The 25,249-nt window shown below is 46.8% G+C and overlaps 1 protein-coding gene across 5 annotated transcripts in view; it reads right to left on the bottom strand.

The window, feature by feature from the left end:
* HIPK2 (homeodomain interacting protein kinase 2) overlaps positions 1–25,249 on the bottom strand; it is a 204,186-nt gene that overhangs the window by 27,650 nt on the left and 151,287 nt on the right. For 2 of the 5 annotated variants that reach the window (XM_044988692.1, XM_044988701.1), the window contains exons 7-13: positions 23,674–23,836; positions 21,303–21,522; positions 19,846–19,967; positions 11,654–11,796; positions 9,132–9,311; positions 1,954–2,235; positions 392–454 (exon numbers count right to left, since the gene is read on the bottom strand). In XM_044988692.1, coding sequence (XP_044844627.1) covers positions 392–454; positions 1,954–2,235; positions 9,132–9,311; positions 11,654–11,796; positions 19,846–19,967; positions 21,303–21,522; positions 23,674–23,836 — 1,173 coding nt within the window. The remainder of the gene's footprint in view (positions 1–391; positions 455–1,953; positions 2,236–9,131; positions 9,312–11,653; positions 11,797–19,845; positions 19,968–21,302; positions 21,523–23,673; positions 23,837–25,249) is intronic. The other 3 variants (XM_044988720.1, XM_044988710.1, XM_044988729.1) reach the window with 3 other exon arrangements.

The following is a 25,249-nucleotide window of genomic DNA, read 5'->3' as shown; positions in this document are numbered from 1 at the left end:
TCTCTAAAATCCATCCTTTCCTTTCCACTCCTTGTCCACGCCTTGGTCATCTCTCACCTTGACTACTGCAACCACCTCTCCCCCTCATCCTCCAGCTTCCAACTTGTTCCCTTCCAATCCAGATAATCTTTCTGCTCTGCCATTCCAATAATCCTGGAAGACTGTAGCATTCTTCTAGGTAGATGCTGGGGACTGGACTAAATGAGGGGTTCTCTCAGATTTTTCATTTTGTGGATCGCTGTCCTCTTAAACATCCTTTCACGGGCTTTTTGTTCTAAACTTCTAGGCCCTGCAGAAATCCACACCTCTTTACCTCTCTGATCTCCTCTCTTCCCCCAGCCAGGCCTCTCAGCTTCCCTTTCCCCCATGATATCACAAATAGTTGGAATACCTTTCTCTTACTGCACCTGGCTTCCACCCTCTCTTCCAAATCCTTTCTTGAAATACACTTTTTCTGTGAAACCAACCAACCAAAGAAGTGTTATAATAATTATTTACAACAAAAAAACTGTAAAATATCCCGCGCTGCTTTATGATCTCTCCATCTTTCCGGTCATCTGGTACATGACAGGCCTGATTTTGAGAGGTGCTGAGCTTCTACCAATCCAACTGAAATCATAGGCGTGCTCAGCACCTCTGAAAACAAAGCCCTGTGGTTCCTAGTTTCTCTCTACAAAGTTGTAAGCTCATTGAGGCAGGCACCGTCTCGTCTGTTCTGTACACATTTTCAGTGCACCACTAATAATCATCACAGCACTGAGATTCAGAGATATAGATATCTCAGATGATTGAAGGCCAATCTACTGTGGAGCAGGTTCTAAATAAAGATGCTTTAATTTTATCTTTTATTATCGAAGGGACAGGGTTAGAAAATTCCCAGCTGAGTTAGTAGCGCAAAGATTCTGTAATTCTTCAGCTATTTGCAAGGCTGCTTCTCTGCAGCTCCTAAAACAGACTGACATTTTGTGACTGGTGTAGGATGGGGAAACCTGGAGTGCTCAGGCTTTGACTGTGCGCATGTGAGGAAAGGTGCTGAAATGAGAGCCTTGGAGAAAGAAGTCCTCGCTTTATTCATGGACCAAGAACAGCAAAGGCAGCTTCCCTGTACAACTGTATCTACTGTGACTGGGTGGATCAATTCTATGAGAAGAGGGACGTTCAGTCTTCATGGTCCACTTGTTTTTTGCCTCCCTGCTGAGGCAACCAATGGGGTGCCAATTAGTTCCAAAAGTGGTGATTTTTTTGTGATATGACCACCAATGAGAATTGGACAGATACTCCTCACAATTTATTTCACCTAATGAGGTATTCATGACACACAATCATTAGAGTTTTTCAAGAATAAGTTAGGAGAAGCACTGTATATGGACATAATAGTGTGGTAGCCTTCTTCAGAGCGGCTGAGGATTGGACTAGATAAGATATTCTCCAACCTTTTCATTCTATGGATCACCTAGAAAGAGAGATCTGATCTTGAACTATCGGCTCTCCCAACCCCAATTCCTCACTGCTTTGTTCTGTGTAGCTATCTTAGGTATTTATATAGCCCCTATTACCTTAATATCTCAGCACCTCACAATCTTTAATATATTTGTTCTCACAACATCCCTGTGAGGTGAGGAAATATTATATCCATTTTATAGATGGAGTAACTGAGGCACAAAGGGATCAAGTAAATTGCCCATGGTCACACAGGAAGTCTGTGGCAGAGCAGGGAACTGAATCCAGCTCTCCTGAGCCCCAGGTTAGCACTCTCATCACTGAACCATGCCAACTTTCTTTAGAGCAACTGCCAGGAATTGCTTTCCATGCCACTGTTGGCCCATACAGCATAGATTGTGTACCAATGGACTAGATTGTCTAGGTGGTCTTTGAGTTCCAACCTTATTTCCTAAGACTCTATGGAGTTTCCTGCACCCCAACCCCCCAATGGAGTACAGAATCACTGCTCACCTGGTGGGTGCATGTTTCTGTTCTTCTTCTTCATCTGTGTCACTGCTGATAGTGATGACACTGACTGCAGGGCTGGGTGTGTCGGGAATGACTATCGTCTGCCGCTGCCGCTCCCGCGTGGTGCTGGAAGCCATGTCTCCCCACCCACATGTGACAGAAGTGCTGCAGGCAGGGCTGTTGTGCACCATGGCACAGCGAGGGGGGGTATTCTCCTTCACGCGTTTCGATCGCTGAGGGGAGCTGATGGCCTGAGAGGATGAAACCTCATATGTAGACACGTTTCTGAAAATGACAAAAACAATCAGTTGGTTAAAGCTCGGATTGTTCAGATATTACTGGCTTTTGAGTCCTGGCGTCAACCTCTCTCGCATTCTTTGTTGGTGAGGGCTGGGCACACTACAAAACGGGTGTATTTGCTTCTTCAAGGGAGGGAGGAAGGGAGTGCCTCACATCACTCATCACTAGAGCTGGCTGGAAAATGTTTGGGTTTCTTTCCTGTGGAAAATTTAGATTTTTTTGGCAAAAAATAAAAAAAAATAAAAATCGGTCTGAAAACCAAAATAGTTCAATTTGGAAATGCTGCCTCATGGGAATGCCTGGCCGTGGTGCATCTTGGAAGATGTAGTCCAGCCAAGCAGCCCACCATATTGAAGAGAATGGGAGCATGAGGCACCACAACTCCCATGAGGCACTACTGCTGCATTTCCAAATCAAAATATTTGGTTTTCCTCCCAAAATATTTCAGTTTTTTAACACCCCCCCCTCCAAAAAAAATTGAAGTTTTCCATGGAAAGCAGACATTTTTCATTAAAAAAACAAAACAAAAAAAACCTGTTTAGTCAAAAATCCAATTTCCTGTCACCTCCCTCTCCACACACACAAAAAAGTTTTGACAGAAAAATTTTGCCCAGCCTTCCTTATCTCAACAGCATTGCGGAGCAGCACTGAGATGTTCCAGAGGGGGAGAGACTCAGTTTCATTTGGCTCTGATGTGAGGTGGCAAAGGCAGTGGGTGCAGGGTGGAAGAAGTAAATAGGTTTTTCTTCACTAGAGGGGAAAAATTCTCAACTCCCTCCTTTCTATCTTCCTAGTTCAATCCCCGCCACTAAAAGTAAATAAGGAAAATGAGGGTTTATTTGCATCAGGACCCTAAACACAGTGCCTGCCCATCAGAGGGTGGAGGCAACAAAAAGCCCTGACTGAAGAAGGATTCTCTAGTATCCACGTCATTATTCTTTAAAGCCTTTTTTCCCTCCCCTCTAGCAGAACATTTTCAGAGTCAAAGGAAAAAAGACAGTTACCTTTTCCATAACTGGTGTTCTTCGAGATGTGTTGTTCATGTCCATTCCATATTAGGTGTGTGTGATCACCACATGCACTGGTGCCAGAAGTTTTTCCATTAGCCGTATCCTTAGGGGACCGGCTCTGGCACCCTCTGTAATGGCATCCGCATGGCGCGGTATAAGGGGTGCTGCCAGTTCCCTCCACTTCGGTTCCTTCTTGCTGGAAACTCTGACAGTGGGGAAGGAGGGCGGGTCATGAAATGGACATGAGCAACACATCTTGAAGAACACCAGATATGGAAAAGGTAACTGTCTTTTCTTCTTCGAGTGCTTGCTCATGTCCACTCTGTATTAGGTGACTCCAAAGCAGTAACCCTGGAGGTGGGTAGGAGTTCACGGACATGTCGATTGGAACCCAGCTCTGCCAAACCCAACGTCATCCCTGGTCTGCTGAGTGATGGCATAATGAGCAGTAAACGTATGAACAAAGGCCCACATTGCGGTTCTACAGATGTCCTGGATAGGGATGTGAACCAGGAAAGCCGCCGAAGACGCCTGCACTCTCGTTGAGTGGGCTCTGACAATTGGCGGCAGTGGAACCCGCGCCAGGTTGTAACAGGTCCTTATGCATGAGGTTATCCAACTGGAAATCCTCTGCGAGGATACCGGGTGACCCTTCATCCTATCCACTGTAGCGATGAAGAGTTGAGTCGATTTTCAGAAAGGCTTGGTATGTTCTAAGTAGAAAGCCAAGGCCCTCTGGATGTCCAGGGCGCGAAGATGCCTCTCCTCACTGGTCTTGTGTGGTTTGGGACAGAACACTGGGAGGAAGATGTCTTGGTTCATAAGGAAGGTGGAGACCACCTTTGGCAGGAAGGCCGAGTGGGGCCACAACTGAATCTTATCTTTGTAGAAGTCTGTGTATGGAGGTTCTGAGGTCACGGCTTTAATTTCAGAGACTCGTCTTGCCAATGTCACCGCAACCAGGAATGCGACCTTCCATGACAGGTGGGAAAGGGAGCAGGAACCCAGCGGCTCAAAGGGTGGGCCGGTGAGCCTAGAGAAGACCAAGTTAAAATGCCACTGCAGGACAGGAGTCCATACCTGCAGGAAGAGTCTCTCGAGCCCTCTCAACAATCTGACCATCATGTCATGGGAAAACACTGTCTGTCTTTGGATCGGTGGGTTAAAAGCAGAGATGGCTGCTAGATGCACTCTAATGGAAGAGTGTGCCATACCCTGGTTCCTCAAATGGAGCAGATAGTCCAGGACGGCCTGTATGGAAGAACGCGAGGGAGGGATGCCATGCTCAAGACGCCCAGTGGGAAAACCTTGTCCACTTGGCCAGATAAGTCAGTCTAGTTGAGGGCTTCCTACTCCCCAGGAGGACCTGTTGGACTTCTTGCGAACAGGTCCACTCCTCCAGGTTCAAGCACGCAGCATCCACACCGAGAGGTGGAGGGACATGAGGTTGGGGTGTAAGAGCCGGCTGTGATCCTGTGACAGCAGGTCCGGGCAGTTGGGCAGGGGCCAGGGAGGGGCCGCTGACAAGCTCATGAGCATGCCAAACCAATGTTGGTGAGGCCACGCCGGGGCGACCACGACAACCTGTGTTTTGTCTCTCTTGATCTTTGCCAGGACCCTGCTAATGAGTGGAATCGGCGGGAACGCGTACACAAGGCCCCCCGACTATGACAGGAGGAAGGCATCGGAGAGGGAGCCTTTGCTCAGACCTTGCTGAGAGCAAAATCGGTGGCATTTCCTGTTCTGTCTGGTGGCGAACAGATCCACTTGGGGAGTTCCCACCTTTGGAAGATCATGCAGGCTACCTCTGGATGGAGCAACCACTCGTGGTGAGAGAAGAAGTCCCTGCTGAGCTGATCTGCCAGTGTATTCTTGACACCGGGAAGGTGACAAGCTTCCAGGCGGATTTCGTGGCTGATGCAGAAGTCCCATACACGGAGTGCCTCTTGACAGAGAGCTGACGAGCACGCTCCCCTTTGCCTGTTGATGTAGAACATCGAGGCTGTGTTGCCCATCAGGACTCGTACCACCTTGCCCGACAGGTGGGGCAGGAAAATTCCGCATGCCAGCTTGACTGCTTGGAGCTCTTTGACGTTATGTGCAACTGCGCCTCCTCTAGAGACCACATCCACTGTGTCTGGAGGTTGCTGAGATGCGCATCCCAGCCAAGGTCTAGGCATCTGACACCAACTCAATGGAGTGAGGGGGGTTGTCGAACGGAACCCCTTCCAAGACTGTTCTGCGATAGGTCCACCATTGCAGCGAGGTAAGTTTCACCTGGGGAATGGTAATGATCTTTCCCTCTGGCCTGGGAATAGACCACTCCCAGCCATTGTTGCAGGGGCCCCTTCTGATGCCTGGCATGGCGGACCATGTAGGTGAATGCTGCCATGTGACCCAGGAGGTGCAGACAGACCCTGGCTGTAATCAGAAGGAATGTGGAGACTTCCGCGATGAGGTTCATCAACGTGTTGAATCTTTCCAGCAGCAGGAACACTCTGGCATAGGTCGAGTCGAGGACCGCTCCGATGAACTCTTCCTCTGCACTAGCACTAACGTCGAGATTTTGTCATTTACCAGTAGGCCCAGAAAGCGGCAAATGGCCTGAAGCACCACGACATCCCGTTGGACTTGAGACCTGGAACTGCCCTTGGCGAGCCAGTTGTTGAGGTATGGATAGATCTGAATACCCCGGCGCCTGAGGTAAGCCGCTACCACCGACATGCACTTGTTAAACAATCACGATGCTGTCGCCAGGCTGAATGGGAGAACCGCAAACTGGTAGTGGTGGGGTCCCACTATAAACTGGAGGAAGTGTTTGTGCCCTTGAAAGAGCACTATGTGGAAGTATGCGTCCTTCAAGTTGAGGGTGGCATACTAGTCTCCCAGATCCAGGGAGGGGATAATAGAAGCCAGGGAACCCATTTTATAGGATTTCAAAGTTCACAAGAACAGAGAAGGAATCAATGCTAGCCAAAGCAGCAGACGTTCCAGTACCATCACTGGCAGCAAGAAGGAACTGAGGGAGGGGGAAGCTGGCGGCGCCCCTTATACCATGCCATGCGGACACCATTCCAGAGGGCGCCAGAGCTGGTCCCCTACGGATACTGCTGAGGGAAAAACTTCCGGCACCGGTGCATGTGGCGAGCACACACACCTAATATGGCATGGACATGAGCAAACACTCGAAGAAGCAGCAAAGTTCTGGTTCTGGTTCCATTTTACAGGCAGGTTTTGACTGTTTTTGGTTTGGCCCGAAAGCTAACAAAAGGAACAGGTGGCATGTATCAAAGGGAAGAAATTATGGACATATCACACTGCACTGACTTACGCAGGGTCCTTTGCATAACAAATAACTGCACAGTAGCATTTGCAGTGCCTTTTGAATACCAATGAGAAACATGGAGTATCCTCTTCTCAAAAGGAGCAGGTCCTTCATTTGGATACAAAAGCATCACAAATAACGTAAAATAGAGGACCGTGGAAAGCAGCTGCTCTGAAAGTGTCGGACTCCTTCCTGATGCAGACGCCTTGTGCCCTGGTGGCAGATTACTGGGGGCGGGGGAGACACTTTGTATGTCCAGATGTATTGTGATTTATTCCCTGTTTTACTGGCTTGTTGGGTCTTAACTGGCTCTGTTCTGTATTACAAATAGAGCAAGATGGCTGGAATCCTCCCAAAGTAAATGAAACATTACACATCAGAGAGCAGACAAATGGGAAGGATTTGAACACTGGCATCTTAAATACAGTGGAACTGGTTGCGAATTCAGTACAGTTTCTTTGGCCCCAATCTGGTCACATAAGAGCTGTGAGCTCCTCTGTTTTTCCCCTTCTGTAGGTCCAGCTACCCTGCAGCAGCGAGTCTCAGAGCCCAGATCATCTGACTTGGTTTCACAAGGCTTGTGCTATGGGGCTAAAAATAGCAGTTTAGATATTCCTGATCGGACTAGAGCCTGGGATCTGAGGCCCTCCCCCATCCCAGGGTTTCAGAGTCCGGGGTCCCGCCTGAGCTCGAACGTTTTACACTGCTATTTTTAGCCAAGTAGCATGAGTCTGAGTCAGTTGACGGGGGCACTGAAACTGGCTGTCGCGGGTGTTTTTTTGCTGTGTAGACTTACCCTGTAAGAGCGGGCCATTTCTGAATCTCTCTCTTTCTTGCTCTTTCTTTTCTTAGAAAAATTCAGTGCTCACTAAAGGTGCTGGTTTAATAGCCCTAAAGACCTCAGCTCTCTGTCCACAGCCCAGGTATAGCACAAGCAGCAGCAAAGTATACTTACATACCCACCCTGCCAGTGTGCCCCACCCACAGGGATTACCACAGGAGTGAGAGGGTTATTGCACATGCATTCTTGCATTTTGTTCATGCAACTGCATACTATGGGCCAGAACCTGGCCCCACTCCTGCAGGACAAAACATCCATAAAACTGATGGATCCAGCCCTTGAAAATTCCCGTGTAGGAGAATCCTTGGGTGGCACAAAACTCTCGTAGTGTCCTCTATGCCACCTCCCCTCCCAGACCTTGGCACAGGAGATGTCCTTATGCCCCATGATTCCCCTGGGGCTACTGTAGATGAGCATAAGCTAGGGCAGCCAGAAGACTGCTCTAATGTATGCCAGGGACACATCTAGAATGAGGGAAGAGTACAGGTAGCTTAGGGCTATCTTTGCCCTTCACTTTGTGTTGAGTGCATCGCAGTTGGACCAGTGGATCTATCCCTACATATATGCAATCACCCATTTGCTCGTGAATGGATATATTCTAGGTGCACACCTAACATCCATTGTTTCTGAAAATGTGGCCCTTTGCAGGGCCGCCCAGAGGATTCAAGGGGCCTGGGCAAAGCGGGGGAGCTGTGGCGCTTGTACTCACCCTGTGGCAGTCTGGGTCTTCGGCAGCATTTCGGCGGCGGGGGGCCCTTCAATTGCTTTGCGTCTTTGGCAGCACTGAAGGGCTCCCCGTTGCCAAAATGCCGCCAAAGGCCTGGACCACCGCTGGGCCAGGGCTTGCGGGTCCCCTGCGGGGCCCAGGGCAAATTGCCCCACTTGCCCCCCCTCCCCCCCGGGGTGACCCTGGCCTTTTGGGGGGATGACAATGTTGAGGAAATGTGGCCACTTTTAGGAGTGTCATTGAGATCAGATAGAGGGAGACAATCACACCTTTTGTCTGTGGATATGTTGGGATTGGGGCATACTGAATCAGTACTTTTGAATTGCATAAACAGAACACAGATAGTTTTTTGTGGGGGGAGGGAGGGAGGTAATAAGAATTTTGATTGGCGTTAATTTGCAGAGACTTGTACAACTGACTTGTGGCTCTGCCACTCACAATGTGGTGGTCATCCCAAACACAGGGCATTAAAATTGTATGCCACCTCACTTCATCATGCAGTCTATATTTATACCTACTCTGTTCTATATATATTCACTGAAGTTGAAGCAACGGGGCTTTTAAGTGGTTCAATATCCACTAATTCTGCCAAGACATCAATTTAATGGATTTAAACAGGCACGACTGCATGGCCTTTTGTTTGAGTGACTTCGCCTCTCTCATGGAAAGCTGAGCAGAACCCTACTACAGGATATATATACACACACACACACACACACACACAGAATCAGAATACTATGGGCCTGATCCTCCTCTCACTTACAACTAGTTCAAGTCCACCTAGTTCCTCCTGATTTACACATGGTACACATGAAAGAAGAATCAGGCCATATGTTGGGAAAAAGGCATTTCCTCCCCTCTCTTTATACAGTTTCCACCAAAGTTGCCATTAGCCTAAGTGCATGCAGCTCCGTCAACTTCAGCAGTGAATTTGGCCCTCGGAGTCCTTAGGCTACCATTATGCTCCTTGCCACTTACCTCATAGATGACTGGTGTTGCTTGTTCTTCCTGGAGGAAGTGGTGCTGGTTGGCTGTTGCCTCATGACATGAGCCACGCCCACATTCAAGGGCTGAGCTGCGGGAAGAGTCACGTGACTAGCTAAAAGCGCAGGCTGTTGCATGATGGGATTATAATGGCTGCCGTGAGCATGTGTGTTTCTGCAAGAGGAGAGAAATTGGAGATAAATGCATTTTAAATGTGTATCAGTTCTTTAAAAGGCTTCCATTAGCCTCAGGAATGCCCCCAGCTAAAGGTGACCTTGGGCATGCCAGTCCTGGCATCAAGCTTGGGTTGGTGTTTTTCTCATGAAGGGCTGCTTCCCTTTGTTTTTCAGAGGCCTTTGCTTCATTCTCTCGCAGGGGTGGGGGAGGCATGCCCCAGCTTTATATTCAGGACACATATCCCACTGGAGCCACTCAGGGCCACTGGCTGAGCTGGCAGAAGAGGGCAGTTGAGAGTGATGCATGTTGCCCTTTCCCCTAGTGCTGAACTCACTGCCTCTGCAGTTCTCCTATCTCCCCTCTGCCTGAGGAACAAAGGACTCAGCTCAGTATCAAACCAAACCATCTATGTGGCAGTATAAGCCCTGTCATCAGACTATAACAGTATGCCTGTGGATAAGGCTTAAAAACAACACACACACACATTCCTACTTTGACCACTTGGGTATCTTTTTCTATATCGCTTGTTGTTCTGCCCACAGTATCCACCTTCACGCTCCAATCCCCCCTCTGTCCTTCAGGAAGACCTCCTCCAGCTCCTTCAGGTGTGACTCACAAAAGCAATTCCCCACAACTCAGAAGTCACATCAGGCTACCAGGGAAGCCAGAAGAAGTCTCTGAGTACCAATGATAACCGACACTCCCTAAGGTCCCAGTAGAACAAGGACTTTGGAGTGAGGTGCCAACTCACAGTGGAGTAGCAATCTCCCACCAGTGCTGTTCTGTGGACCACCTAGGTATGGCATATAACCCAGATCATCAGGCCCACTCTTCCAACTAAGGTTCAACGTAGAGATGATCTGCACAGCCCCCAGGCAAAAGGAGCGGAGACAGCCTGCTGAAACAAAATCTTCCACCCACCAACTGTTCACCGAGAAACCCTCCGGGAAAGAAACTGATGTTTTGACGCAGTAGTGATGTCTTTATTTTCTGGAATAAACCACAGCAATGGAGCAAGTGACAATCTGACCAGGTTCCTTTGGGGATGGACAATGACGCACAGATTTCCAACTCCTTAACTATGCTGTGTTTGTGACTGACTGTCTTGGAGACTACAAGAGCAGTGTTAGCGCCTCTTTGGTGCCTGTTTTCACAGAGTACAAAGGGTGAAAATGACATGGGGACTTGCCAATCTGACATCTCATATGAATTTGCTTCAGGGGCAAAGGATTTGGCCTTACGAGAGCCTCGAGGGACTCCCCATTTACCCGCCACTTTAATCCTCTTACTTTCAAGGCCTTGCATTGCTGCTCTCATCCTCACTACTGCCTCCTTTCAGTGCTTACTCACACTGACCCTTTGAAGAAGTAAGAGCAACTTGACAGTGGAACGACTATCAAAGGCAGACAGTCAAGACAGCATCATTGGAGACGTGCCAGGTAGGGATGTAAATATCGGTTAAAGTCCCGCAGGCCCGGCTGTGCCGGGACGGGGCCCCTTCCCCAGCGGGCGTGGCTGCCTGGGCTGGAGTCCCTCCAGCTGGTGCGGAGCTTCTGGGGTTAACGGTTAAGGGTAAACCCAATGCTTACCAGTTAACCTTTTACATCCCTCGCTCCAGGAGAGATGAAATAAACCACTAATGGAACGATTTCAGGAAGGGTCGATTGTGATAAAAGGGTTCAAAGTAATTAGCCTGAGAAGTGCCTCCCCATCCCTAATCCTTTGACAAGGGTAAGGATTTCACAAACAGCTGCAGCACAGACAGGACCCCGCCAGAATTCCGTTCCCACTCTGCCTGAAAACGCCAAAGACCCACTATCCATGCTGAACTGCGACTGCAAATGGCCAAAGCTCTCCTGCATAACTCTCCACAGATGTCGCCCCCCCTCACAGAATTATCCCGTCTCTTAGGAAGTTTTCACCAGCGCAAAAAGTGCTGCAAACCGAATCTAGGATACAACAAGGCACAAAACAATAGGGCTATTTGGCTTTTTAAACAAGCCAAGGCGGATGTTGGAGAAGATGCTGAGATCAAGAATGGAGCGTGTCTTTTTTCTTGTAAGATGTTATCCTTTCACAAGGACAGAGCTATATGGAGCAGCTTAAGAGAGACTAGACCTGAATTTGGTTTTATGATGGATGGTTCCCTTCATACTCAAAATATCCGAAAGTACCTTACAGACCAAGTCTGTGGGCAAAGACTGCGCCCATTGTGCACTCAGCGTTAGCCCAGACACACAGCCTGGGATATTAGAAACTACTCAGACACAGAGGCTGTCAGACAGACATTCACATATAGTGGGTGTCTCACAGATATACACACAATACTCCAGGTTTACCTCCAGTCTGCCAGCGGCTGGGTCCCTGCCATGGTCTCTGGTATGACAGTTGCGTGCTGGACCGAGGTGTGGGTGGCTACTCCAGTCAGTTGCTGCCAGGCTGGAGGGAGCAGGATCTGCTGGGTCCCACTAGGCCAGGCCTGCTGTTGAACAGAAGAGAAGCTGGTGATTAAAAAGAATCATCATTCATTGCTTTGGTGTCAGCCCATCCTGGCCGGGAGGTTTTAATGCCTTCAGGAAACTACAGTAAAATAGTTTTCAGTACAGAGCACACAAAGGAGCAGAGAAATCCCTGCTAATGTATTCCAAGGCTGCAGCTGGGTCACAGTTAGGGATAGGAAAATTAGAACTGACCCGAATCTCAACCCAAACTTCAACTAGAACTAGAATTTTTTATTTCTGTTTTTCAGATCAGTTTGGCTCAGAGGCCCCATCACATTCACTCCCTCTGCCCCTACTGGGCCCTCTGCCTTTGTGGAAATGCATCTTGGGATCTCAGCAGGCCTGGAATATTTTCCTGGGCTGGTTGCTATCTTCAAATCTCATTAGTTCCAGGGCTTTCTAAGGGTTGGTCAATAAAACCTGGGTCATCTCTGAGCTAGGGACAAGCTAGGCTACTAAAACTGAAACAAAACCGCTGGCTAAAGGCCAACAGATAGTGTGCCAAAACAGAAATATCTTCTTCCTTGCCACCCCAAACAGAACTGAACAGACTATAGAGACTCAAGAGGATCAGGAAAGGAAAAGGATGGGCTAGGAGGATTGGTGGGAGAAGCAAGAGGGATTTAAGGGTCAAAGAGGGAGTTGTGTATTAGGACTCTTGCAATAGAGAAGCAGAGAGAAAGAAAAGGGATAGTTGGAGGGAAGGAACTGAGAGTCAGGGGAATGGGAGGATGGGATCAAAGAAGAATGAAGGAAGGATCTAGTTGAACTGGAGAGAGAGAATGTGAAGGATGTGATGTGGAACAGGTCAGGTAGAAAAATGGATACTTCATGAGATTCAGCCAAGCGTATCCACACAAAATTTACTTCACTAGTTCCAGTTAGTTCACATGGAAAAATGTGAGATTTAAAAACTAAATTCAAACATATATTACCAGAGGCAAAAAAGAGTCAGTTCCCTATCCCTAATCCTAACACATTTATGATGACTAAGGGCCAGATTGTGCTCCCTTTACTGACATGGGTAGTACTTTATTCTCCAAACTGTCTTGTTGACATCAATTGGATTTTCCATGGAGGAAAGTGCTATTCAGCCCGAGTAAAAGTATCAAAATCTGACCCTGAATTCACTTCAGCTAAAGGAGCTTTAGTATGTGCAAGTCACTCAGGTGTAAAGCAGCTGGTTATTTTACATAAATAACAATTTCTGGTGCATGAAAGGTGTGAGTATCATGTTTTCACACTGATTGCAAAACAGTGGATTCTAAGCACTAATGCCCATTTTCACTGACTTGCTCAGACAGTAAAGGAGAGTTGGGGGATTTGAGAATGAGAAATATGCTAGGACCCTGTCTGTGCTGGAATACAAAGCACGAGAGTCACCACCTTGCTGGAGAATTGTTTGGAAGCACAGTTCTGCCAGCCAGCAGGTTTTGGTGCTCCAACCTGAACAGACAGACAGACAGTTCAAGCAGACATACCCATGCTAGCTCTAATCAAGCTAGTGCACTAAAACTAGAAAGGCAGCCATGGTGGCCCGAGTACTGGGACAGGCTAACTGCTCCAAGTATGATCACATCTGGAAGCCTAGGCACATAATCTGTGTGGCCAGCCCCTCCTGCTAGCTCGATTAGAGCTAGTGCAGGTTTGTCTGCTTGAGCTGGAAATTACAGCTCCAGCGTGGATACACCTAGGTTATTTCTTTCCAAGAAAAGTGCTAGCCAGAAGTGTGCATAAACTACGCCCACCAGCAGAGTTCAAGCAAGTTTCTTTAAAGTGGTTGGACTATGTTTTGTAATTGTGTTGAGTTACAAAACACACACAAACATGTTGCAGCTGTAATTATGCTTCAAACATAGTTACAAGCTCTAGAGTTGACAGGGCCAAATAGTTTATCTTTGGCAAAAGACCATTTCATGTCGGCTCTTGATTAATCCATGGAAAGGGATAACAGGAAAAGATGTTGTTAGTAATAGCAACTTACATTGATGTAGCACCTTTCAAACAATACACAAGGATTAGCTCATTCACCAGTGGGGTGAAACACAGAAACGGTTTAACAGCACATAGCAACATTTCCCAATAATTCAGGATAGGAAGCAAAGGAGAATACTGTATCCACGTGAAACTGCAAAGAGAATCTGAGGGAGCCGAAATGCAAGTTGCTCAGGGTGTATTCTGCCATCCCTATTCCTGCATATTTGTATTTTACTCCACAAGCAGTTCCACTGAAACCAATAGGAATATTTGTGGGTTACTAAGTTAATATTTGCCAGAGTAAATGTATTAACAAATCTTTTCTTTAAAAAGTTCTCTAAAATCTTTAAGGCCTGCAAGTGGTCAAGATCTTGGTTTTAACTCATCTGAAAGGTGACACCTCCAGAATCAGTGTCCCTCCAACATTGGTTCAACAGTAACTCAGAGGGAAAAGTACCATCCAATAGATCACCAACATCAATTTTCTTCAGCACCTGGGACTCCCATCCACACTATGTCTACACTGAAATTAAACACTGCAGCTGGCCTGTGTCAGCTGACTTGGGCTCACGGGGCTCAGGCTGTGGGGCTGTAAAACTGCAGTGTAGACATTCAGGCTCGTGCTGGAGTCTGGGATCTGGGCCCCTCCCTCCTTGTGGGCTCCTGGAGCTTGGGCTAGAGCCTGAGCCCAAATATCTACATAGCAATTTTACAGTCCCACGAGCCCAAGTTAGCTGACACAGAGCAGCTGCGGTGTTTAGCTGCAGTGTAGACATATCCACAGTGGCCCAGCCCAACCCTGCTTAGCTTGTGAGATCACAGCACACAATAGATTTTTTGTGTAATTGCCTCCCTGTTGCAAATTTATTTCTAATTTCAATTTTTATTGATAATCACTGAATTCCTATGGCTGATGAACAGAGGTGACAGTGGTAGCTGCTTGGTATTCATGAAGGGCTGCTTTCTATAAGCAGAGGAAATTGGCCATTATCACTAGTGCTAGTCATTAACATACAAAAGTGGATTTATAGCGCATAAAAGGAATATCATTTATTTGTTAAAACCTAATAGTTTCTGCTTGTGCCCCCTTTAATGTTCATCCTTCCTTCCTAAAGTTGCACACGAGTCACAAGCACTTTTATAGAGAACAGCCGTACCCAATGGTGCACAGTATACCAGAGCCTTGTCAGTCCTATTCTTTAATCACCTACCCCTACATGAATGGGGCTTTCAGTCCATTATGAGCCTGCCCTGTCCGAACAACCCTATATTTTCAAATCAAGACCTAATGGGCACCAAGTGAGAACAAATGGCAGATGAAGTGATGGGGCAAGGGTTTGCGAACAGACAAAATCACTTCTTACCTCCTCGAATAACCTTTACAAAACATCAAGTGAATTTAGTGTTGGACTGACCTCCCTGGGGAGCGAACTCCTCCGGTTAGCCACACAGCAGGTACTGTATAGCACAGGCAGTGCCATTGCAAGCTGCCCCCACCCTGACCCTCCAACGTTCCCTCCAGCCGGACCTGGAGCCATCACTCCAAGGGATGTCTTTGGAACCTTCCTTCCTTAGCTTCTTTGTTGAGGCATCTAAAGACTGGCAGCTGATACCTATTGGGATGGTGGTTTCTGCAACATGAACATTTGACTGCTGGGAACTAGACTGAAACCGTTATCCCATTTCACATAGATAATTTAACAGCTCCCAGTAGGAACAAACTTTCAGCAATTACTTACTTGGGCAGAATTCAAGACAGGGACAGGGATAAAAATGTTCCCCTGCCCATTACGATTTAGCTAAGCCATCCAGTACCAAAGGAGACAATTTCCATAGCGGAGGCTGGAGGTCTTCCACGTGGGGCATTTACTGGGCAGCTGATTGTGCTGTTTTCTTCTTCTGTGCTGCCTCCTTCTGTCTCTGTTTCTGATCAGCACTTCAGAGGAGAATCTAAAGGTGAGCTGCAAGTGAACCAATCCCTGCCATTTTTCCTACCTCAGACTCCTCCTCTTAATCAGCCATGTTTTTTACTGGGATTTTTAAAGGAGCCTTAGGGGAGTTAGATGCCCAAATCCCACAGAAATTCTCTTCCATTCTATACTATTAGACTATCCTATTCTAATTCTCTGTTGGGCTCCTTTGAAAACCCAGCCTTAGTGTCCAAAGCTGTATTTAAAGCATAATGGGTTAGATTCTTCCCTCAAATATGTTTGCAGATCTCCCACCAATTTCAATGTGGGAGTTGCACGGATGCGTCTGAAGGCAGAATCAGGCCAAGTGGCTCGTGCGCTTGCCCCAGCACAGGGGTCAGCAACCTTTCAGAAGTAAGGTGCCGAGTCTTCATTTATTCACTCTAATTTAAGATTTCGCATGCCAGTAATACATTTTAATGTTTTTAGAAGGTCTCTTTCTATAAGTCTATAATATATAACTAAACGATTGTTGTATGTAAAGTAAATAAGGTTTTTAAAATGTTTAAGAAGCTTCATTTAAAATTAAATTAAAATGCAGAGCCCCCCCCCAGACCGCTGGCCAGGACCTGGGCAGTGTGAGCACCACTGAAAATCAGCTTGCGTGCCGCCTTCGGCACATGTGCCATAGGTTGCCTACCCCTGCCCTCGCCACTGCCCGGCACAGCATCTCATGTCACTGCTTTGGGAATGACTTCAGTGTGACAGACACTGCTTAACACCAAAATCCATGCCATATGAACAGAAGATAGGAGTATTTCAGTCCTAGCAAACAAGTCTGTGAATTACATTTGTCCTCTCCGTACCCTCCCTGGTATTTTCTAAACCGGTACCCTTTAGTGCCAGAGCTAGACTCTCTCCCCTGCAAGCTCAGCAATCACATCCCTGCATACGCATCAGTCCAGGCACACTATTACAGATATTTCCCAGGGTCATCTTGCTCTGATGACTCAATTTAGGAATTATATAATCTTTTACAACCTGGTCATATTCAGATGCCACCAACGTGAGAGCAGGGCAGCTTAATCTCTCGAGTGCTGGCCTATAGAGCGTGCGTGCTCAGAGACTGAGCCATGGAATTCAAGGGCATCAGCTACATCCCTCTCTAGGGTCATATCGGTGCCACTGTGCTGGGTCCACATTGTGTAGCCACACAGCACTGAGGGGGCTACACTATAAATAGAGTCTCTGCTTGAAGGTATTTCACCCTGTTCCTTCCTAAGCCAGATTCAGAGATTGATTAACACAAAAACCCTAAACCTCTCCCCATGCTGTAGCCCCTCCTGCCCCTGTCCCGTTCCCCCCCACCCCCGAAAAAAAAACCACACCAAAAACACGCTTTCCAGCCCAGCTCCAAATGTTGATTGTCTTGGAATGTTCTGCCTTGCTGAGTCAGATGAAAGGGCTGCTATGGTGGGCTGCAGAACCAGGGCTGGAAAGGGTACTCAGTCACAGGGCCCTGGAGAGCTGTTCACAACACTCTGCTATGACAAAGGATGAGCACTGGCAGGCAGGAGGATGAGGGGGTGAGGATATTTTTGTTTTTACAGCTTTGGTTTAAAAAAGGTAACTAAACTGTTGCTGCTCCCCTGCCAGAGATTACCAGAGTTTACATGCTAAAGCCACTTCCCTCCCTGCTTGGGGAGGTAGCCTGGATTTGATCAGATCTCCGCCTCTTTTAGTGCATGAATCTAGATTTAGTGTCAGGGCCCAGGCACAAACTCTCTACTTATCAGGTAAGGACCACGGAATCATTTCCTCGGCAGGAAAAGATTGCTTGGGCTGGTCCATTGGGACAGTGCACAGTGCTGCCATGTCCACTGCTTCGAGTAAGACTGCCCGGCTGTAACAGAGCATACTTTGGCCCCTGGTGTCTCGATCCTAGGTCCAGATGAGGAAAGTGGGAGTGAGCCCTTTCAGCTGCATCAGAGCGTAGCACAAATGGAGGTGGCCTATTTACTTGGAAGTGGCTGGTGGCAGTCGAGCAGGGTTTCCTGCCTAGGAGAGCTGTTGGGAAGGAGTGAAAGTGAGAAAATGCAGGGATGCAGAACACTCCTGAGAGAGAATGGAAGGAAGGGACAAGCACTGGATCAGGCTTTTCAATGTGTGACATCAGTCTCAGGCTGGACAAAGACACCCCTGAAATACATGGTGCCCTGCCCCTTTAATATGTGAAGCTGCCGAACTGTTAAAGACTGGAATCAGAGCCTCCTTTCACCTGTCTCCCCGCTGCAAGCAGGTATACTTGCTCATGTGGGTGAAAATGGACCCGGAAAGGTAGGGTGTAAGGGTTATTTTCACCACCCACTTTGCAGATTGCAGTCAGTGGTTTAGTCTAACTTTTCGTTTCTGCAAGAACCAGCTTACAGAGACAATATAAAAAATACACCCCTATCCATCGCCAGACGTGACGGCAGAGCTTATCCAAGGGCCTCAGGGTGAGGGACTTGCAGTCATTTGCAGGGCCCTGTTTCCTGGATTTGAAAGTATATAGAGAATAAGTGGTGAAGGGTCCAATTTTGGCTCTCAGCCACTACCAGTGCTGGGGTATATTGAAGCGGGGATGAGCACCAATGGCTGCTCCCAGACGTATGCATTGTCCACACTCACAGCAGCATGTAGAATACAGGCAGTACATGTGTAGCTACATGCTGCAGTGAAAGCAGGCTGCATTCACACTTGTCACTGCAGCGTGTAGCTCTCTGCATGGCTCTGGCAATAGAGAGGCCGCAAGAAAAGGATCTGGCAGTTCCCACTACCATGAAAGGTTCTGGCAGGGGGAGGCATTTGTGCAAATGCAATTGCATGCATCTACTTTCAGTTTGCACATCTTCCTGCTCATAACTTTGAAAATCTGTCCTTTTCGTTTCCACTGCTCTGCTTCTTAGATACCTGCTTTGTACTGAATGGGATACAAGGCCCAACCTTGCTGTGCTGAAGGTTATGACAGTCATCAGCAAAGATGGATTCCATTTTGCGGCAGGCTTACACTAAGAGGCAGCTCTGTAACAAAGACTCTTTTACTGGGAATGGGCGGGGCACATAGCTAGTGAAAAACATACAGGCTTTAGGTTGTGTTTTGTTCTGTCTTCACCAGATAAGCTCAGTTGGCAGCTGGCAAAGGAAAGTAATCACAACAACACTCGACGGCACATGTAGCCCAGGGAATCCAATGCTCGGGCATGATTTTAAAGTCTGTTGAGATCTGAATGCAAATGAACATTCTGGTATGAATGAGTGCACAGTAGGCATGTACTTTACCTCTGGCCCACCTTTTCCAGGAGGTATTGTGACGCTCTATGTGCCTTACGTTAAGTATATTTGTTCTCCATCAAAGACATTCCTCATACCAACGGAACAAATAAGTCTCAGACCATTTAAAAAAGCGAAGTTGGCCAGATTCACTGAAGCTGGCACAAGGAGGTATAAGCTGCATCTCCCACTAGGGTCCCCTCAAGAACTGCACCAATAGAGGCTGCTTCAGAGATTCACTGACTCAGCTGCCCTGGCCCTCCCTTCTGCCTATTCACCCTTTCCCACTACTCAAGAACAAGGCAACATTCAATAAAACTGAAAGGAAACAAATTTAAAATTAAAATAAGCAAAATATTTTTTAAACAATGCACAATTTACCAGTGGAACTCATTGCCACAAGATGCCATAGGGCCAAGAGCTTAGTAGGATTCAGAAAAGTATTAATGATTAATTCTCACCATCGGCCCGACAACTCCCATTGCCATCTCCCATTGATTTCAATTGGAGTTGCATCAGGCCTTGTGAAGAGGAGGATTGAGAAAAAGAATGGAGCTGGTAACTGTTATATTGTTAGAGCCTTTCAGAAATTAAAATTGGCCTGCAAGATGAAAGAGAGATTGAGGAAAGACAAATGCTCCATGTAAAGTTGGAGATGCTCACTTGGGTGTCCCACTCTAAAACTGAGGCACAGAGGGACTGGGAAAAAAACCCTTCACCCTTTCCCCCATTCCAAGTAGTTAAACTAAATGAAAAAGACTTGCTCTGCATAGGACTATTCAAGTGTCACCTGTACTTGCCCAATCCATTTACCCAGACTACGGAAATTACCTGTGCGAGGAGACCTGGCTGGATCTGAAGAGGCTGGGCCCCGGGAGCCTGAGTGACAATGGGAACAGCATTCTCCATCCGTACAGAATACCCAGCATGCTTTGAAGGAGAGGCTTGTAACCCTGTTCCATGAACAGAGAGGGACAGAGTTAATCATCATCAGCACCGCCCAGAAGAGGGGCCTGATTTTCAGAGGTTGTTCTACTGCCACGACTCTAACTGAAGTCAATGGGAACTGCAGGTGCTCAGCACCTCTGAAAAATCAGGCCCTCAATTCCCACTTATTACATCCAGCCAAATTTATTACACCCCAGCCCAAGGAGATCTATCAGCTTTTGGCAGACATGACACACAGAGGCTGAAGACAAGACATTTCCAAGGACACCAGGAGATTACCCCTCTTTAAACGTTGTGCATGCTTTTAGAATGTCTTAAACTTAGCAGAGACATCATAACGTAACCTACATCTGGAGGCAATTCTACAAGAAGGCAGAAGTTAATGGTTTGTTTTCGAATTAAGCCTGTTATTCTCCAGTCTGGCTAGAGACAACCACCATAGATGGCTAGGAAAATACACTCCAGGGTGAGAGTGCTGCCTGCTGATGAAAGTGGGAGATTGGGAATCAAGAATACAGGGTTCTACACTCCACTCTGCACTGACTCACTTTGTAACTCTAGACTTGACTAGGATTTAAAGGCATATCATCAGAACACATTAGTCAACACATTCCAAAGCTATGGTGTCAGTAATGCCCTGTCTACTTTGGGGGACTCTAGGCTTCAACTGGTGTGAAAGTTACAGTGCAAGATCCTGGTATAAAAGGGGTTAGAGTATTGCCAAGTATTATTGTTGATAGATCCTGCCCTACCAGGACCAAATCTCAGGTCTTGTCTAGCCTGGGGATTTGCCTCTGATATAGCTATTGGTGTAACTATGCAGGAGCAGCCCCTATCATAGACAGGCAAAGCTGCTATGTGCCCCAGTGCAGCTTACCCTGGTTTCAAGCAGGAGTCTCGTCCACTGGGGCAAACAGCAGCTATGCCTGTCTACACTAGTTGCAGTGGTGCAGCTGTACTGATGACTGGCCACTGACTGGGGCAAATTTCCAGGCTGGACATCTTACTCTCCAGCTCATTAACCTGCTGAGTCACCCTGTGGAAACTGGATCACTGAACAACCTCAGGATTGGTCAGTAAAATATTCCGTTCTTGTCATGTTTGCCAAAACTAGGTGGAGGTTCTTCAAAATACCCTGATCAGAGCAATGAACAATGAGCATCACAATCGCACCTCCCTCCCTCCACCCCAGAGTCATCAGTCGCAACCCAACTGCTCCAGAGGTTCTCCTCACTTCCCGATTTTCTTCCTTCAGAAAGATTTACTGGAGGGAGTTTTCAAATGAGAACCCAATCAAACAGCAGAAGGGCTGGTTGCGAGGGGGAAGGCCTGTTTCTTACCTTGGAAACCTGGAGGGCATACAATGAGGGCTTGCTGGAAGGGGTCAGGCCGGGCACAGATCTGCGCTGTTCCCGTCTGCAGGGGCATGCTCCGCTGGGCCACTGCAGCCATGGATGCTGCTGAAGGCTGGTAGAGTGCAGATTGGTAGTTTAGTATGGAGACTTCAGGGTTGGCTAAGGAAATAGTGGCACTGGTGGAGGTGGGAGCCAGGTTGGTGGCCTAAAGGAATGATGGGAATTAAACAAAAAACAAAACAAAAAAAAATGAGGGAGATGGTATGTTGGAAGAAGCAAATCTAAAAATAAATGAATCTAAATAAAACCAGCAAACAAAAAATAAAGGAGGAGCAAAATAGGAAACTGAGGAGCGCAGAGGTAAGAGTGGGTGACATGGGCAAAAGGAGCACACTGAGCATGATCAGTGAGGCCTTCTATCAACTGGGGCTGCTTCCAACCACCCCACACCCCAGTTTGTTGTCCAAGGAGTCTCCAGAATGGAGCACATCTCCTCAGGATGGGTTTGATTTGGGAGAATAGGGAGGAGACAGGAAGAGAAAGGGGCTCAAAAGGAACTGGTCACACAAAGTCAAACTGCTCTGTAAATGCTTCTGGCACTTAATGTGGGAAACTTGGCAAGATCAGTTCTGCCCCCAACACAAACCCTTAAGGAGAATTTGGAAATTCCCACACAATATTTCCTCCCATCACAACTACACATTTCTTTTGCTAAGAGAACCCAAGGCAGCTCTTCCCTCTCCCCCCTTCAAAAAAAAATTAAAAAAAATATCCCCAACCCCCCCCACAGGCGTTAGATGATTGGAAACCTAACCTAGGGATGGGAGATGAAACAGGAGAAATGGCCTATAGGTCTGGTTTTTGACTTACAGTAAGAATGTTGGAACTTCCTGATACTGGCAGAGCCTCACCCAAATCTTTGCTACTGTTTGACATGCAGGGACAGATTCTTCCACCCATATTCAAGCTAAGCAGTGCTAACAGTCTCATTGGAAGGAACTTTTGGTGGAGTAAGGAACTACTCAGTGTGAGTAAAGGTGACAGAGTCTGGCCCTTCCAGTAGTGGTGATGGTGTTTGGTTATAGTAAATGCTGCCAACTGGTGCTTGGGAGAGGTTAAGCAGCAGGAATTTGGGGAGTTTGTAAGCAGTCTTACTCTCCAGTCTGAGTTCCAAAAGCAAGCAAGGATACCTGTATTTTTAAACTGACAACCCACCACATTTAACCATGACACACTAATGACCCATCATTGTGTACAATTGTGGTGCCCACTGCTTTATGAATAATGTAAAGAGGCCTTTTCTCACTGTAAGTGACAAAAAACTGAGCCAGCATGAAATCTAGATTTCTAAGATACATGGGACCACTTTGCAAACCTGGATGGACTCTTTTGGAGCTTCTATTCCTGTGGCACCAGTCCCTCATGCCACAGTTATATTCATCACCCTTAAATCTTCTTATAACATCAAAACAAGGCGGCTCCCACACCAAAGAGCTCTACAAAACCCTAAGGATGACAGCCTCACCACGCTTCAGTCTTTTACTGTCCTATCCATGAATATCTCCCCTTCCCTTTAGTTACTATAGCACAATTCCAAGGGAAACAATTTAAGCTACTGTTTGTTTAAAATACGCCAACACTGTACATATCAAGATCATGTGATGGTCCCACTCTCGTGCACACGCACCCTCTTTTAAAATCTTTAAAAACCCTCCTATGATGATACAGGAGATCAAAGTGTAGGCAGTAGACCTGAATCTACTAACTTTGACTGCAAGCCCTTCGGGGTTGGGACTGTATCTCCTTGTGTGTACATACAGTGCCTAGCACAATGGGGTCCCCATAGCAATGAGGGCCTGCAGGCACTACCGTAAAGACAAATAACACACAAGGAGAAATACCACCACCAAATGCTAAGACAAGAAGTGAGAGCACTTCATTTTGCTGGTGATGCAGAGTATTGTGTCTGTGATACGAGGATTTAGTTTTACCTCCGCAGTAATATGAATAAATCACTCGTGTCTGCCTGATTATCGCTGAGCGCAATCCTACTTGTTGCATAAAGGGATACTGCCAGATTTTTTTTTTTCATACCAACTTTCCAGGGAGGCGAGGCGAATCATCTCCAACAAGGTAGACTAAGAATATTTCACAGTCACACAAGTGCCATGGAATTAGTTCTCCTGTATCAAATACCACACAACTAGACAGGACTCAAAGTGGAGGGTGGCATGTTCTAGTCACAAGGCAGAAAGGATCCATCTTATCGGGTGTGTGCTGAGAGGAGCACTACGTCTGCTCTCCAGTTTCTAGGGCTCTCTAGCTTTTGGGCCCCAGCTGCTGCCAATTCCCATACCTGGTTGTGGACACTGTTCAGCTGGTTGTTAAAGGTCATGGTCAGGTTGGTCGATGTGCTCGGGGCCACATGGGTGATGAATGGTGTCTTGCTCTGGTTTACCGTGTCATACATATTCACCCGCCGCTTGCAAATCTCCATGTTCTGGAAACAGGACTTGACACTGTTTAGAAAAAGGGATGAGAGGGTGAGAAAGAGAGGGGAAAAAAACCCCAGTGAGCATAGTTAACAGTCAGCTATGGAAGCCTAGCTTCAGGTCAGCATTTCTTTGATGGCCGAGACAAGTGATCAGGCCACGCTTGGCACTTGCTAGATTAATCAGTGTTTGAATGTCCCCTTCTCCCCACAGCCCAGGTTCACACTGTTTGTAATGAAAGGGAACTAGCTGGCAGTCAATAGAAGACTGCTTTGGCTTAGGATTCTTGAGTGTCTCATCCAGCCTCAGTCCTGCAGCGTAAGTCATAGTCAGCCGCCACAGCTGTCAGCAGTCAGACAGGAGGGGAAGAAAAATCAAACCAAGAAATAGCGGGTCTTCTTTTGTAACACGACAGAGAATGGTGAGGTGGGGAGAAGGGCCGGCTAGTCTTGGCTCATTTGGGATTCTTTTTAAGGCAGTTTTCAAAGTCTTTCCCTCTTAGGAGGAAGATTTTGCTGTGTGTGTGGTCAATGAGATCTCTGAAATCTTGTTCAGCACTTTAAAAAAAGTTGGTCATTTGAGCTCAATCCTGCAAGATGCTCAACACATTGGCCCCACTCCAGCATGGCACTTAAGCATGTGCTTAACTTTAAGCATATGAGTGGTCCCTTTGAAGTTATATGGCTTAAGGGCTTTGCTGAATCATGGCTAGAATGCTCAACACCCTTCATGATCGGGCCTTGAGGTTGTCCCAGCCTGAGAGCCAACAGTGAGGGAAAGTTTAAATCCCTTCCCCCAGAATCCCTCCACACTACCAAAAAAACCCCTACTGATTAAATACACACACATATATATTATATGGCAGTGGAAGTATTGAAAAATATTTTTCATCCTCAGAACGTAGCAATATACCGACAGTGCAATATAGTATATAAAACACTGCTGCCCTACTACAGCAAGATCCTTGTGAGGTAGGTAAGCACTATTATTATTTCACTGTTATAGCTGGGGAAACTGAGGCACAGAGAGGTTAAAGGGACACTATCAATTTAAGTATGGGCAAAATCTACTGCCTGACAATGACCTTTACCAATCAGCTGAACACTGTCCACAATCAGGTACTTTTCAATTGTTTTAAAATCCAATTCAAATGGTCATTTTCCACCCAGAGTTTGATACCCAAACCTGAAACTAAACCTGAAAGTGAGACTGACTATAAAGAAAACAAAAATGAAATTGATTTCCTTGATTTTCATTTGCTAAATAGAGAAATTTTTTAAAATAAGTAATGTGCATCAGGTTTGAATTTGTAAAATTATTTCACTTTTAATAATCTCAGCTGTTATCAGTAACATAAGTAAAGACGAGTGTTTATTTATGATGCATTATTTTTAAGGTGATAGTGTCCATTTAAAGAAACGTGCACCTGACCACAGAATG

The sequence above is a fragment of the Mauremys mutica genome, chromosome 1 (assembly GCF_020497125.1).
Source record: "Mauremys mutica isolate MM-2020 ecotype Southern chromosome 1, ASM2049712v1, whole genome shotgun sequence".
Classification (NCBI taxonomy): Eukaryota; Metazoa; Chordata; order Testudines; family Geoemydidae; genus Mauremys; species Mauremys mutica.
Note: the sequence above shows the minus strand (reverse complement) of the source record. Positions and strands in the feature narration are given on the sequence as shown.